The sequence below is a fragment of the Oncorhynchus nerka genome, linkage group LG23 (assembly GCF_034236695.1).
Source record: "Oncorhynchus nerka isolate Pitt River linkage group LG23, Oner_Uvic_2.0, whole genome shotgun sequence".
NCBI lineage: Eukaryota > Metazoa > Chordata > Actinopteri > Salmoniformes > Salmonidae > Oncorhynchus > Oncorhynchus nerka.
In genome coordinates, this window is record NC_088418.1 from 53,653,692 (window position 1) to 53,667,059 (window position 13,368).

At 41.7% G+C, this 13,368-nt stretch overlaps 1 protein-coding gene across 2 annotated transcripts; it reads right to left on the bottom strand.

Moving 5' to 3' along the window:
* Positions 1–3,025: 3,025 nt before the first annotated feature.
* On the bottom strand, positions 3,026–13,252 carry LOC115107037 (chloride anion exchanger-like). Of its 2 annotated transcripts, none has more exons than XM_029630388.2 (21): positions 13,117–13,252; positions 12,469–12,637; positions 11,481–11,620; positions 10,900–11,010; positions 10,469–10,629; positions 10,149–10,313; positions 9,617–9,769; positions 8,567–8,649; positions 8,324–8,471; positions 8,034–8,147; positions 7,547–7,624; positions 7,173–7,268; positions 6,916–7,022; positions 6,055–6,124; positions 5,714–5,806; positions 5,147–5,242; positions 4,512–4,739; positions 4,350–4,404; positions 4,068–4,213; positions 3,844–3,921; positions 3,026–3,630 (listed from the first exon to the last, which is right to left on the bottom strand). In XM_029630388.2, exons 2-21 carry the CDS (start codon positions 12,582–12,584, stop codon positions 3,604–3,606), a joined length of 2,265 nt encoding a protein of 754 aa, XP_029486248.2. In that variant the 5' UTR covers positions 12,585–12,637; positions 13,117–13,252; the 3' UTR covers positions 3,026–3,603. The 2 variants fall into 2 exon arrangements, with proteins under 2 accessions (XP_029486248.2, XP_029486247.2); XM_029630387.2 differs by having other exon boundaries at positions 13,112–13,252.
* Positions 13,253–13,368: the final 116 nt, after the last annotated feature.

A 13,368-nucleotide genomic window follows, 5' to 3' on the forward strand; every position in this document is an offset into this window, starting at 1 on the left:
CCTCCATGCTCTGGACACTACGTTGACAGACACAGCAAACCTTCTTACCACAGCTCGCATTGATGTGCCATCCTGGATGAGCTGCACTGAGCCACTTGTGTGGGTTGTAGACTCCATCTCATGCTACCACGAGAGTGAAAGCACCGTCAGGATTCAAAAGTGACCAAAACATCAGCCAGGAAGCATAGGAACTGAGAAGTGGTCTGTGGTTATCACCTGCAGAACCACTCCTTTATTTGGGGTGTCTTGCTAATTGCCTATAATTTCCACCTTTTGTCTATTCCATTTGCACAACAGCATGTGAAATCTATTGTCAATCTGTGTTGCTTCCTAAGTGGACAGTTTGATTTCACAGAAGTGTGATTGACTTGGAGTTACATTGTGTTGTTTAAGTGTTCCCTTTATTTTTTTGAGCAGTGTACTTTATTATCCCCGAGGGGAAATTTGTCTTGGAGAATTAGTCAAACACTGAGTGTACAAAACATTAGGATCACAGTTTGCCCTCAGAACAGCCTCAATTCTTTGGGGCATGTTTGGCTAGGCATCCTCCTCGAAAGCATTCCACAGGGATGTTCCAATGTTTCCCACAGTTGTGTCAAGTTGACTGGATGTCCTTTGGGTGGTGGACCATTCTTGATTCACACAGGAAACGGTTGTGTACATTTTTTTTGCAGTTCTTGGCACACACATACAGTACATAATCCATGTCTCAATTGTCTCAAGGCTTAAAAATCCTTATTCAAGCTGTCTCCTCCCCATTCATCGACACTGATTGAAGTGGATTTAACAGGTGACATCAATAAGGTATCATAGTTTTCACCTAGATTCACCTGGTCATTCTATGTCATGGAACACTTAGTATATCTAATCATTATGTCATCATGAAGTGCTTTGAGAGACTAGTCAAGAATCATATCACCTCCACCTTACTGGCCACCCTAGACCCACTTCAGTTTGCATACCACCCCAACAGGTCCACAGACAACGCAATCACCATCACACTGTACCCTCCAAGCTCATTATCAAGCTGGAGGCCCTAGGTCTCAACCTCGCCCTGTGCATTTGGGTCCTGGACTTTCTGACGGGCCACCCCCAGGTGGTGAAGGTAGGAAACACTACCAACAATGACGAGACCGCCTACAGGGAGGAAGTGAGGGCAGTCGGAGTGTGGTGTCAAGAAAACAACCAATCACTCAACGTCAACCAAACAAAGGAGATGATTGTGGACTTCAGGAGACAGCAGAGGGAGCACCCCCCTATCCAGATTGAAGGGACGGCAGTGGAGAAGGTGGAAAGTTTTAAGTTCCTTGGCATACACATCACAAACAAACTGAAATTGTGCACCCACACAGACAGTGTGGTGAAGAAGGCGCAACAGCGCCTCTTCAACCTCAGGAGGCTGAAGAAATTTGGCTTGTCACCAAAAACCCTGACAAACCTTTACAGATGCACAATCGACAGCATCCTGTCAGGCTGTGTCACAGCCTGGTACGGCAACTGCACCGCCCTCAACCGCGATACTCTCCAGAGGGTGGTGCAGTCTGTACAACGCGTCACCGGGGGCAAACTACCTGCCCTCTATGACATCTACAGCACCCGATGTCACAGGAAGGCCAAAAAGATTATCAAGGTCATCAACCACCCGAGCCACTGCCTGTTCACACCGCTACCATCCAGAAGGTGAGGTCAGTACAGGTGCATCAAAGCTGGGACCGAGAGACTGAAAAACAGCTTCTATCTCAAGGCCATCAGACTGTTAAACAGCCATCAATAACTCAGAGAAGCTGCTGCCTACATTGATACCCAATCACTGGCCACTTTAATAAATGGCTCACTAGTCACTGTATAAAATGCATTCTAAATAATGCCACTTTAATAATGTTTACATATCTTACATTACTCATATCACATGTATATACTGTATTTTATACCATCTATTGCACCTTGCCTATGCCGCTCGGCCATCGCTCATCCATATACTTACATGTACATATTCTCATTCACCCCTTTAGATTTGTGTGTATTAGGTAGTTGTTGGGGAATTGTTCGATTTCTTGTTAGACATTACTGCACTGTCGCATTTCGCTACACTCGCATTAACATCTGCTAACCATGTGTATGTGTCAAATAACATTTGATTTGACTTGATTTAACAGAGATCAGGATGATGATTCCTTCATGGTCTGTGCTAAGTTTACGCTGTACCTCTTTAGTTCTTCTTCTTACTAACAATGGCTTCTACGCCACAAGACACACAATGGGAACGTTGAATTCATTGATTCATTTCTTTAGCAAAAGAATGAGGCATCATCTCACAATGTGAAATGTTAAACCCCATGTGACCTACTTGTTGCGTGTATGTACTGTACTGACATGTATGTACTGACATGTATGTACTGACATGCACATACACAGACTACATGTTAATGTTTTTAAATGTATGAAAATGGTCATGTATTTTGTCTGTAATGTATTTTTAATGGGGATCCTGATAAATCAAAATCAAATCAAACATACTCTGCTTATCTGCAACACTGTTTGAGAGTTATTCACCCCATCTGAAAATGTTTCTAGTTGTCCTGTACCTTTATGACGTGTATACCTACTGTGTAGGATTCGCAATGGCATTTCTAGAGCAATATGTGTGATCCAAACCAGGCAAATGGATCAGTGGCTTTACGGTATGTAAACGTTGAGACACTCATCAATCCTCAACTCTAATCACTATTATAAAACACAATAAAAGTGCACTTTTTGATCAATTGAGGTGTTGCCACACATGGGTATACTGGAAATACCCCATAACCTCCACCAACTTTATCAATCATGGTTACTGTTGTGTCACCCAGAACAGTTTGTCAAAGATCTCTACTTAATCATTCATCTCTTATCAGGGCTTTATCTGTGACCAATATATCAAAACCACGTTAGTCATCCTATAATTCTTATCAATATCTCAGTTACAGGACGTTCAGATTTCCAAATACTGTACTGCTCATATTGCTTCATTTCTTGCTGGCGGAAATACTTTGTGCTAAGAAGTACATTTATTTTACATATAAAATACAACAAAGTAAACATTCCTATAAAATCCCTATGTACACATATAAAACGCAACATTGTCAAGCTATTAAAAAAAACAATAATACTTCTGATTCAATTTTAGAAAATAAATACATGATATGAATGACATTTTCTGATATTTCTTTCAAAATCTTCAAAATTGCCATTGAGTATCTGTTTAACAGTACAAAAGAAATCAAATATATTTTATGTACAATTATTAGCTCAATAAGTGGTATCCTGTATACATATGGTTACTGTATGGTGTCCGTTTTAGGTCAGTATCATGGGTCCTTACGTCTATTATCACCAGAAAGCACATCGATCACAGGAAATGCATGCCATCCCAGGAAATGAAAGTATCGTACACACCACTACAATCTTAGAAAAATGGTTCCAAAAGGGTTCTTCAGTTGTCCCAATAGGATAACCCTTTTTGGTTCCAGGTAGAACTCTTTTGGGTTCCATGTAGAACCATCTGTGGAAAGGGACAGTCGAAGAACCCTTAAAATTCTGACATCTAAGAGTGTAGTTCTGGAACTAGAACTTGGTTTCTGGCTCTGAGACCTGGGGAGAACAAAGAGATACTACTTTTAGTTTAGATTTTGTCAGCTCATATTACTGTACTTTGTACCTAGAGTTTTATGAATTATCTGTACCTCCACATGAGTTGCAACATTACAATAGTTATTTTTATTAATTATCATTTTGATTGCTGATGACTATTCATTACAAATGAAAAGACAATGACAAATAGATTTGATGGGTCTCAGTACTTACATGCACAAATTTGTCCCTGCTACGCAAACTTGACACACCATTGCATTGGTTGCCATGGATAGTGGCTGTTGTTATAACCTGTAAGACAACATGATACACAAGAATCAGACAAGTTCCTGTGAATGAACCGATGTGGGCCAAGATAAGGTTTGGCACCTCTTATCTAGTCTGTAAGGGTGGAAACATCAATAGATATAGTCTTTTTCTATAGGTAAATGTTATACCTTTTCGCAGACTTTTGTGTTTTCAGAGTTTACTGGATGTTTCTCCAGGATATGCAGCATGGCATCGTGGAGGGTCAGGAAAAACATGGACGACTTCACCTCGTCATCAAAGAACTTACAGCTGTGCAGTTTCTCCAGGATGTACTCTTTGGACACAAGGGACAGATATCGTTAGATCAATCACCTTACCTCTATTTGTTTCAGAGTGATTGAATTCAGTGTTAAAGAGAAAATGGGAGAAGGAATGGATGGGACAGATGGCTCGTCTTAAATCAGGCTTACCGTCACATGCCACAATGTAGACCTCAACTTCAACCCGAATGAGCTCTTTGAGTGCCTATAGAACACAGCAAAATATCAGTACCCGGCGAGTAGAAATTCTCTGGTGAAATATACAATCATCCCCACATTCACCAGGGTTGTAACGGAAGAGTTTTGTTTTACCGCTTTGAGTCCCTTGAGGGCAGAGATGTCGAGGAAGGAGACGGCTGAGAAGTCCAGGATCAGGCTGTGGACGTCTACTCTGGGGACTTGGATGTTGGCAGGAAGCTCAGAGTTCCAGTTCACCTGGACAGGAAGGTCCTTGAGGTCAGTGGGCTGGTCCAGTTCCTCCATGTTGCTCTCATCCTCAGACTCCTCAATGGGACCAGAGCTGGTGAGCAGTAGGCCTTTCTGCACCGGGAGAACCACAACATTACCACAACCTCTTATTGTGAAAACCTGACTACATGTAGAAGGTGATCTTTGGAGGTCCACCCACCATTATGGGATGATGATTCATTTGTTTTTCATATACATGCAACCACAAGACCATTCTGATAAGGCATGTACGGGGACGACTGCCTATAGGTCCTGCAGCATGTGCTTGATGTCTGTTGATTTTGGATTGCTAGAAGTATGTTGTTGCCAGGTTTGAAACAAATGTTTTGGGCTAGATGGATTTATGACATGCTATGGCCATTTAAATGAAACTTTATGACACAGGGGGCTCTTGTAAAGTGTTAACGGGGTAACTTTGTGAGTGGAAGTAATCTTTTTATGGGTTTCTAAGGGCAACAGGTAAGTGCACCACTACTCACAGATGTCATCTGCAGCTCTCCTTTCTTTAGAAGTTTCCTGATCGTCCTGAGGGCTTTGTTTCTCTTTCTCAACACCCTCAATGGGTTAAAGCCCACCTGAAAACATATCAAAGTCAAGTTGAACCCTAATTGGCAATTGCACACATGAAAGTGGGAGTAACTGTTACACATGGGCTTTATTGTGAATGGGGCATATTGTTTACCAGTGCCTTGGCCATCATACAGATCAAGGCTAAACTTTGTCTTATCTGCATGCGTTTAGTGTTTAGTAAGGTGCAAGTTAAACTATAGTAACACCGATTTGTATGGGAACTATTGCTATGCAACCTGGTATACTATATTACCTCATACACTGAGGTGGTATTGACCTTCATGAGTTTATTTGATCATTCTTTATGACCTTTTTCCATTGGAACAAATCCAATGAGAAAATAAGATGTCTTAATAAGTACACCCATGAATAATTACCTTGTTGGCCCATGTCATGGAATTGTAAGGCCTACGTGTAAATGTGTTTGGTAGAATTCTTCATTTTACACGTCTAATTGTGTATAATTGCTTACGTACAGCTTCCACCAGCTTGCCTCGGAAAAAATCTATATTGGCAAAGAAGATGGGTGACGGTATCCTGAAGATCTTCACACCCTCTGGCTCATAGATCTGGAAAGATATATATAGACAATAGAACAAGGACCATGTGTAGACACACCATCTGGCTCATAGATCTGGAAATAGATATATAGACAATAGAACAAGGGCCATGTGTAGACACACCCTCTGGCTCATAGATCTGGAAATAGATATATAGACAATAGAACAAGGGCCATGTGTAGACACACCGTCTTCACAGTCTTGTAAGATAAAAAGATATTGGTGAGTGTCTTTAGTCCACATTACAGTTTACTCACACTCATGTAATCCTTGCGGTCTTTGTAGATATCTGTTCCTGTGATATTGGCCAGGACACTGCAACGTGGGCTGGGGAAAAAATGCAGGCAGAAATGTCACTATGACATTGTGTTCCAGGGTTGGGGTTAATTCTGAATTGAGTTGTGAATTGGTCTTTAATTCCAAATCAATTATTGAATTTGAACTGAATGTAAACTGGCTCCATCCCACAGGAAGCAGAATTTGAATAGAATTTGAATTAAAGGAAGTAGAATTGAATTCCTTACATCATTACGCACATGTTTATTTTGACATGTATGGTTACTATGTTTAACAATTTCTTGAAACATTTCATTTTTAAAACGCATCCTCCTAAAAAGAGTTTTAAATAATTAACAGTGGTCTGGAAATATTCTAAGACCATTTTGTTCATAATTCACTTACATGTTATTAAATATTTGGAAAAATTAATTTCCCCACAATGCATTAAATATGAATACTAACATCGGAGTTATAATCCCATTTTTATTGATGGTATCTGTATTCTTTAGTAAGAGGTGGCAGATGTTTTGGGCAAAATATTTATCAAAGGAATGAGACTCATCTGTTTCTTGTCTCAGTTGAATTTATTTGAATTGCTTTGAATTCAATTATACTTCCTTTCATTACAATTAAATTCCAATTATGCTTCCTGTGGGGTGTGACCAATTTACATTTGAATCTCAATTCTTGGATTGAATTGAATCAAATTCTGAAATGTCGAATTAACCCCAACCCTGGTGTGTCCACCTCCTAATAACATTGAAAACTGACAAAGAATAAACAAAGACACAAGTTCAACTTTTTTTGTTAGGAATTTGGAGATTTGTGCCCATACTCACAACTGAGCCCTGAAGACAACGGTGAGCAGCTCGATCCCTAGACCTACAGCCAGCCCCAGATCCAGCCCCAACAGGATGGAAGCCAGGCAGGTCACCACCCACACCACCTGGATAAAGACATGGAGGGGAGGCAAGACAGGGGGATGCAGGATGGAAGGGATTGGAGGAAATATGAGTTCAATATCACAGTTGGTAAAGACATCATTGCTTGTTTCCATTTTAAGTGCAGTTCAGTGAGAGTGTCTCAGAAGACTCACACAGTCGGGCCGGTCTCTCCTCCACAGGTAAGGGACTTCTCTGATCTGCATCAACATCCCCTTCAGGTTGACTATGACCACCGCCCCCAGCACCGACTGTCAACACAGAGGGAAAAGGTCAGGCAATGACATCTTTGATGATCAGTCACAAGAGTTGCACAAGACTTCCATCTAAATTCCAGTGCTCTTATCAACTTCATGCAGAGTGATTCATTCTGTAATGTCCTAATCTTAGATGTTAAGTCTCCCATATGGGGGACTTTGAGAGGTTCTGGACTGGTTTTTTGTATGTCTATTTAGGTGTAAATCAAAAATGTTTCCCTATCATTCAACTCCTAAAGTCAATTATATTGTAAATACTGAGTGAGTTTTACCTTTGGGAGTGGCTCCAATAAGAACCCGATAGCCAAGGTGACGACCATCACGATGAGCGCTGACAGTAGCCCAGCAATCTGAAATGAAGTAACACTTTATTTTACTCACATTTGGCTATTCACAAAACAACTACAGATAAGCACTTTTTAAGCAGTGTTTCCCTTTGATATATTTCATAAATTATAATTATTTATTAACTTGGTACATTGTAACTCTGAGTCAATTCTTTCATTCCTCGCTATGTACTGTAGGTCACGAGTCACGACAAACTACATCACATTCTCTCACCCATTTGTGCAATTCTATCTGGTTTGGACTATGATAAGTTATCAGTCATTATTACACCAAAGATAGAGAGACCCAAACAGGTCAATATTTCATAACGTTTACAGCTACATCTCTTGGATAAAGAACTTGTACAGGAAGGAACTCTAAGTATGGTTGTGTGTCTGTATTCTCAGATAGCCTCTTGGTTTAGTAGTTTACCTGGGTTTTACCACCTGTACTCTCCTGTACCGCACTCCTGGAGAGAGCTGTACTTGCTGCAAACGACTTAAAGGCTGCTCCAATGATGTTACTGGCCCCAAAAGCTATCAGCTCCTAGAGAGCAAAACAAGGACAAATACATGTTTTGGAACTGTTGATATTAGTTCAAGTCTTATGTTGATAGTTTGTATTAGGCTGACAACCCTCATTCACAAGCAACAATAAACACATTTTTCCGTACTGCCTCGGCTTCCAACCCCTCCTCCTAATGTTCTGGTTTTGGGACTCACCTGATTTCCGTCTATGATGTAATCGTGTTTGACTGAGTAGACCTTGGCGACAGAGAAGGCTACAGCAAAGCCCACTATGGCCATAGGGAACGCCTCAACAGCAGTCTGCCCGAAGATCTGCATGTTCGGGGCCATAGGGGACTCATACCTAACAGATTGAGAGGGAGAGGTATTGTTAGATTATTTTCCCATCTATTCTCAGCCATTTTAACATGCAGCAAACATCTTTTTATATGTGCTTACCCCACTGGAATACGGCCGACAACATCAACTTTATAAATCACCCGGAAGTTGAATGCATAGGAAACGCCACAAGCGATGACAGTCTGCGAAAGTCATTACCAAAATCAATTTATCAGTTATTAGCAGGACAAATGCAATCTGGTGATAAAACAGTATATTTCAAGAGAATCTGGTTACCTTGCCAACTTTTACACAAAGCTGTGACACACTGCAGGCTCTTAGTACATCAAAATAAGTTCATGTATTTTCCTACAATTCACCTGATTGTCCTCATCTGCCGTACTGTGAGTCAGTGTGAGAATAAAATATCAATACTGTACCTTTCACAAAAGCTGGCTCCTTGCTACAATGGCATTGTACTTTGCATCAATACACTCTTAGAAAAAAGGGTTCCAAAAGGGTTCTTTGGCTGTCCCCATAGGAGAACCCTTTTTGGTTCCAGGTGGAACTCTTTTGGGTTTCATGTAGAACCATCTATGTAAAAGGTTATACATGGAAACCTGTAACCAAAAAGGGTTCTTCAAAGGGTTATCCTATAGGGACAGCCGAAGGACCCTTTTAGGCTCTAGATAGCACATTGTTTTCCACCAAGAGTGTACCAAGATAGGAACAAGGGAGTGACTGTTCAGGATAAGAATAACAATGCTTTCCGATGCTTATCTGTGATGATATGATCTGTACTTTGTGCAAGTACATACTCATATTCAAATTTATATTAAATAGTGAGACACATCTACATAAACAGTGCCCTGTATGACGATGCCTTTTTCTTTTCTCTTAGAAGAAAAGGTGTTATCTAGAACCTAAAATGGTTCTTCGGCTGTCCCCGTAGGATAACCCTTTGTAGAACCCTTTTAGGTTCCAGGTAGAACCCTTTTCTTTTCAGATAAAACCCATTGGGTTCTTTTTTCTAAGAGTTTAAATTCAGTGGTTCCCCGTATGAGGCTGGTTCTCGCCGCAATGTTTCCCAATTCTTATCTGTGTATTATCTGTGTATATATAGAGCTGAAGCCCAGGTTGTGATGATATAGTGCACACAGTGCCACTCACCATGATAACCTCTATGGGGATGGGAACAGGCAGCTTGGCTTTGTATCTATCGTTGAGTTCCTTCACTATGAACACCACCACCATGATCAATATGGACGTCACCAGGTCACACACGTTGGTCTTCTCGATCTGGACAAAGATCTTCTCCAGGGTCTGAGGAAGACGTCAGTTAATATTGATGACAGTAATGAAGAACCAGTTACAGGGTGTGAGAGTTCAGTCAGAGGTCTATACACCAAGCCATGACTCATGAATTATAGCTTTTTCTGAAATCTTGGGGGCACTTGAGGAATACATGTGCTTAACTGTGTAAGACAAGATGAGACAATGAGACACTTGTTTATCTTATCAACACAGTGTTATTCCTCAGAGCTATAGAAACAGATCAGATATGAGGGATAAGATATGAGGGAGTTAATGAATATATCTCTGTCGTAGCTAAGTCATTGCATATTTGGATATCAGTAGATAAAAATCATACTGTTGCATTGAAAGACATGTGACCTCATCCTGTCTCTCTTCCTGGACTCACATAAACGATGGACAGGGGTCCACTGAGTCCCGGCACCACCAGGCCCAACACAAACTTCAGCTGGGACACCAGGATGTGGATGGCAGCCGCGGTGGTGAACCCAGACACCAGCGTGTCTGACAGGTACATGACGATGAAGCCTACCTGCAGCAGACCCATGGCCAGCTGGGAGAGAAGCAGAGGACTCATGTTAGAATATGGGAGATCACGTCCATAGATAGAGAGAGGGAGTCATTGTTCATTATAGATTCAGATTACAGAGACATATGAGTAATGTACAGTACATGAGTGATAATGCTGCGGTAATGATGGTGTTTTACCTGCATTATCCCCATGAGGAAGGTGACAGAGGCGGCCACCATTACTCTCTGCTCGTCGCTGGTCAGCCCCTCAAACCCAGTGATGTTGACTGGGGGGCCTTCGTCAGGCACAAGCCTCGTCACCACTGCACCCACCATGAGGCTCAGAACAGGGAACGCTCCTGGAGTGAGTGGGGTGAGGAGAAAGAGAGAGGGAGCGCAGATGAGGATGCAAGGGATGGCTTGTAATGGTTAGAGCAAAACACTGTACACGCACACGCACGCACGCACGCACGCACGCACGCACGCACGCACGCACGCACGCACGCACGCACGCACGCACGCACGCACGCACGCACGCACGCACACACACACACACACACACACACACACACACACACACACACACACGCACGCACGCACACACACACACGCACATGCACAGTACTTACCTACTGAGATATGTCTGGAAGTGCCAAGGAAGAAGTAGATGATCACTGGGAAGAAGGCAGTGAAGAGTCCGTACCATGGAGGGAGGGAGGCCAGCAGGGAGTATGCCAGACCTGTCAATCAAACAAAAACAATGAACAACAGCTTAGAGTGCATGTTAAATAACTCCACCATAAGTCACAGGAGACTACGACAGCATTCAAGAGTCATCGTGATTCAGGTGTTTTAAGTATCTATTGACTTTTCTGTGTGTCAATGCTAGTACTGTGACAATAATGACTGCTAATAAAGATAGGTTACCATCTCTTCTTTCATTAAACAACTATTAATAGGTGTCTAGGACCAGATAATATATTTTAGGTGATACCACTATTGGACCTGATTACCATTCCGTAAAACCATAGTTCATCAATATTGTTACTTTATTTTCTTTCAATGATCAATGTTGATGTTATTGGGACGTTAATGAGGTCTACAGTTCTTTATCAAATTATTTCTCAAAAAGTGCTCTAGGAACTGCTTTGATAGATCTGAAGATGCACACTGGTTGATTGAGGTGGGTTAGAGTGGGTATTAGCTTCACCTTGTAGAACAGCTACCAGTCCAGTGCTGACCCCAGATACAATATCACTCAGCAACCATTCTTTCAGCTGGTAGATTCTCATCCAACCAATGAAAGGCAGCAGAGAGAGCGCTGCGTTCTTAGCGCGCTTGAGGTCACAACTACAGTTAACACACACACCATTTTTAGTTAGTCTCCACAGACATGATTTACTAATAGTGTATAACATCTAAGCATCTTTATGCACAATGTTTAGACATACAGTATATAGGATGATAGGGCTGATCTTTAAACTAGATGTATGCTTTTGAAGGAAAAGTTACCATGTCTTTAAGCAAACTAAAGACAATCAGGGCATCTCAGGTAAAATGTCATGTGGGCCCACTAGTCCACACCAAAGAAAGACTAAACTATTAAAGTGAATTGAGTGGTAATAACTAGATGAAGGGCTAGATTCAATCCGTTCTGTCTTAACCGGAAATAACCTAAGACTGCATAACAGTTTCATTGTTTTTATTTCAGCATGTCTGAGGTGTAACTGCTTTAGAGCTGTCAAATCAGCAAACGACTTCCGTCAGTTTACCTGTCGCAGACATTGCCATTGGATGTGCTGAGTCGCATTAATTATAATCCCAAGCAGCCTTGTTACTGGAATGGGTGTTGTATTAATCTACACCTCCAATAGGCTGATCTAAATCAGAAGGATTTCTTTGAATGATATTATTTATTTTAGCCTATACTTTACAGTTCTAAACTAAACGCGAGTGGGACGGGTGTGGCTTCGTGACAATGACCACAGGAGCAGCCCCTCACCTATTTGACAGCTCTTAATGCAGTTACACGTCCGACACCGCCAACATACCAGCTATGCGGAGTGTCTGCTATTGCCAGTTGATTGAATCTACACAGAAGTTTTGCATCCATGCACTGCAGCCTATCATAAGGCTACCTTCAGTGTTACACAAAACAACACAAGTAAAACAACAGAAGAAACTTGATGGATTCTTACGTGAAATACTGCTTGACGTGGTGCCGCAGGGTCTTATGGTGCCTGTGGATCTTCTCATGTTCGTCTGCGAAGGCGTCCTCTGAGTAGAGTGGCCTGGTGACCACATACTGCTTCATCTTTACCCTCTACTTCTCGTTGAGTGGTGCGGCACCTGTTCCTCACAGGGTCTCTGAGTCCCATCAATCACATTTTAGTACAGGTTCCTGTCATATCTTTCCCTCCTGCCTTTGAAAGTACCTTGACACAGACAATTACTGTGGAGCTGCTGCACAACAAAGTTGAAACTACAGTCACACACTAACTAACTACATCAGCCTGTGTCATTAGTGTCACAGCTCTGTGATGTACAGTGGACCAGCTGCGACTGGCATGGCTGGGCAGGGCCTGTGCTGCCTGTCAGCGTAGACCTGGTTAGAGTGGTCTGGGTTAAATAAGGGTTGTGATACCATTATAACACACGGGATAACTATGAAAGGTTGTCCTATTTTACAAAGAGTTTTAACTAAGTAATACGAACAAAAAAAATACTCTAAAGAAAGTGTGAGGTCACCAACTGCCACAGACGACTGCCACAATCGATTTATCTTTAATAGTAATAAATTAAAAGCAAAGTACTAAAATAATGCATAACACTAACACTTACCTTACTTGTTTATCTGTGTACGCAGCTTCAGTGTATCCAAACTTTGCCTGTCTTTCTCTCTCTTTCTCTCCGCACAGAGGAACACCCCGAGATTATCTAGGACCCTTGGGAATGTTGCCATCCATAAATCCACTCTCCCGGGTTGCTTATCGTTCTTAACTATAATTATTAACAGCAGTTGTGATGCAGTCATCACACGCCAGCCCTGCCTTATCCTTGACCATTGTTCTTATTGATAAATGCCCTGGCACATTGCC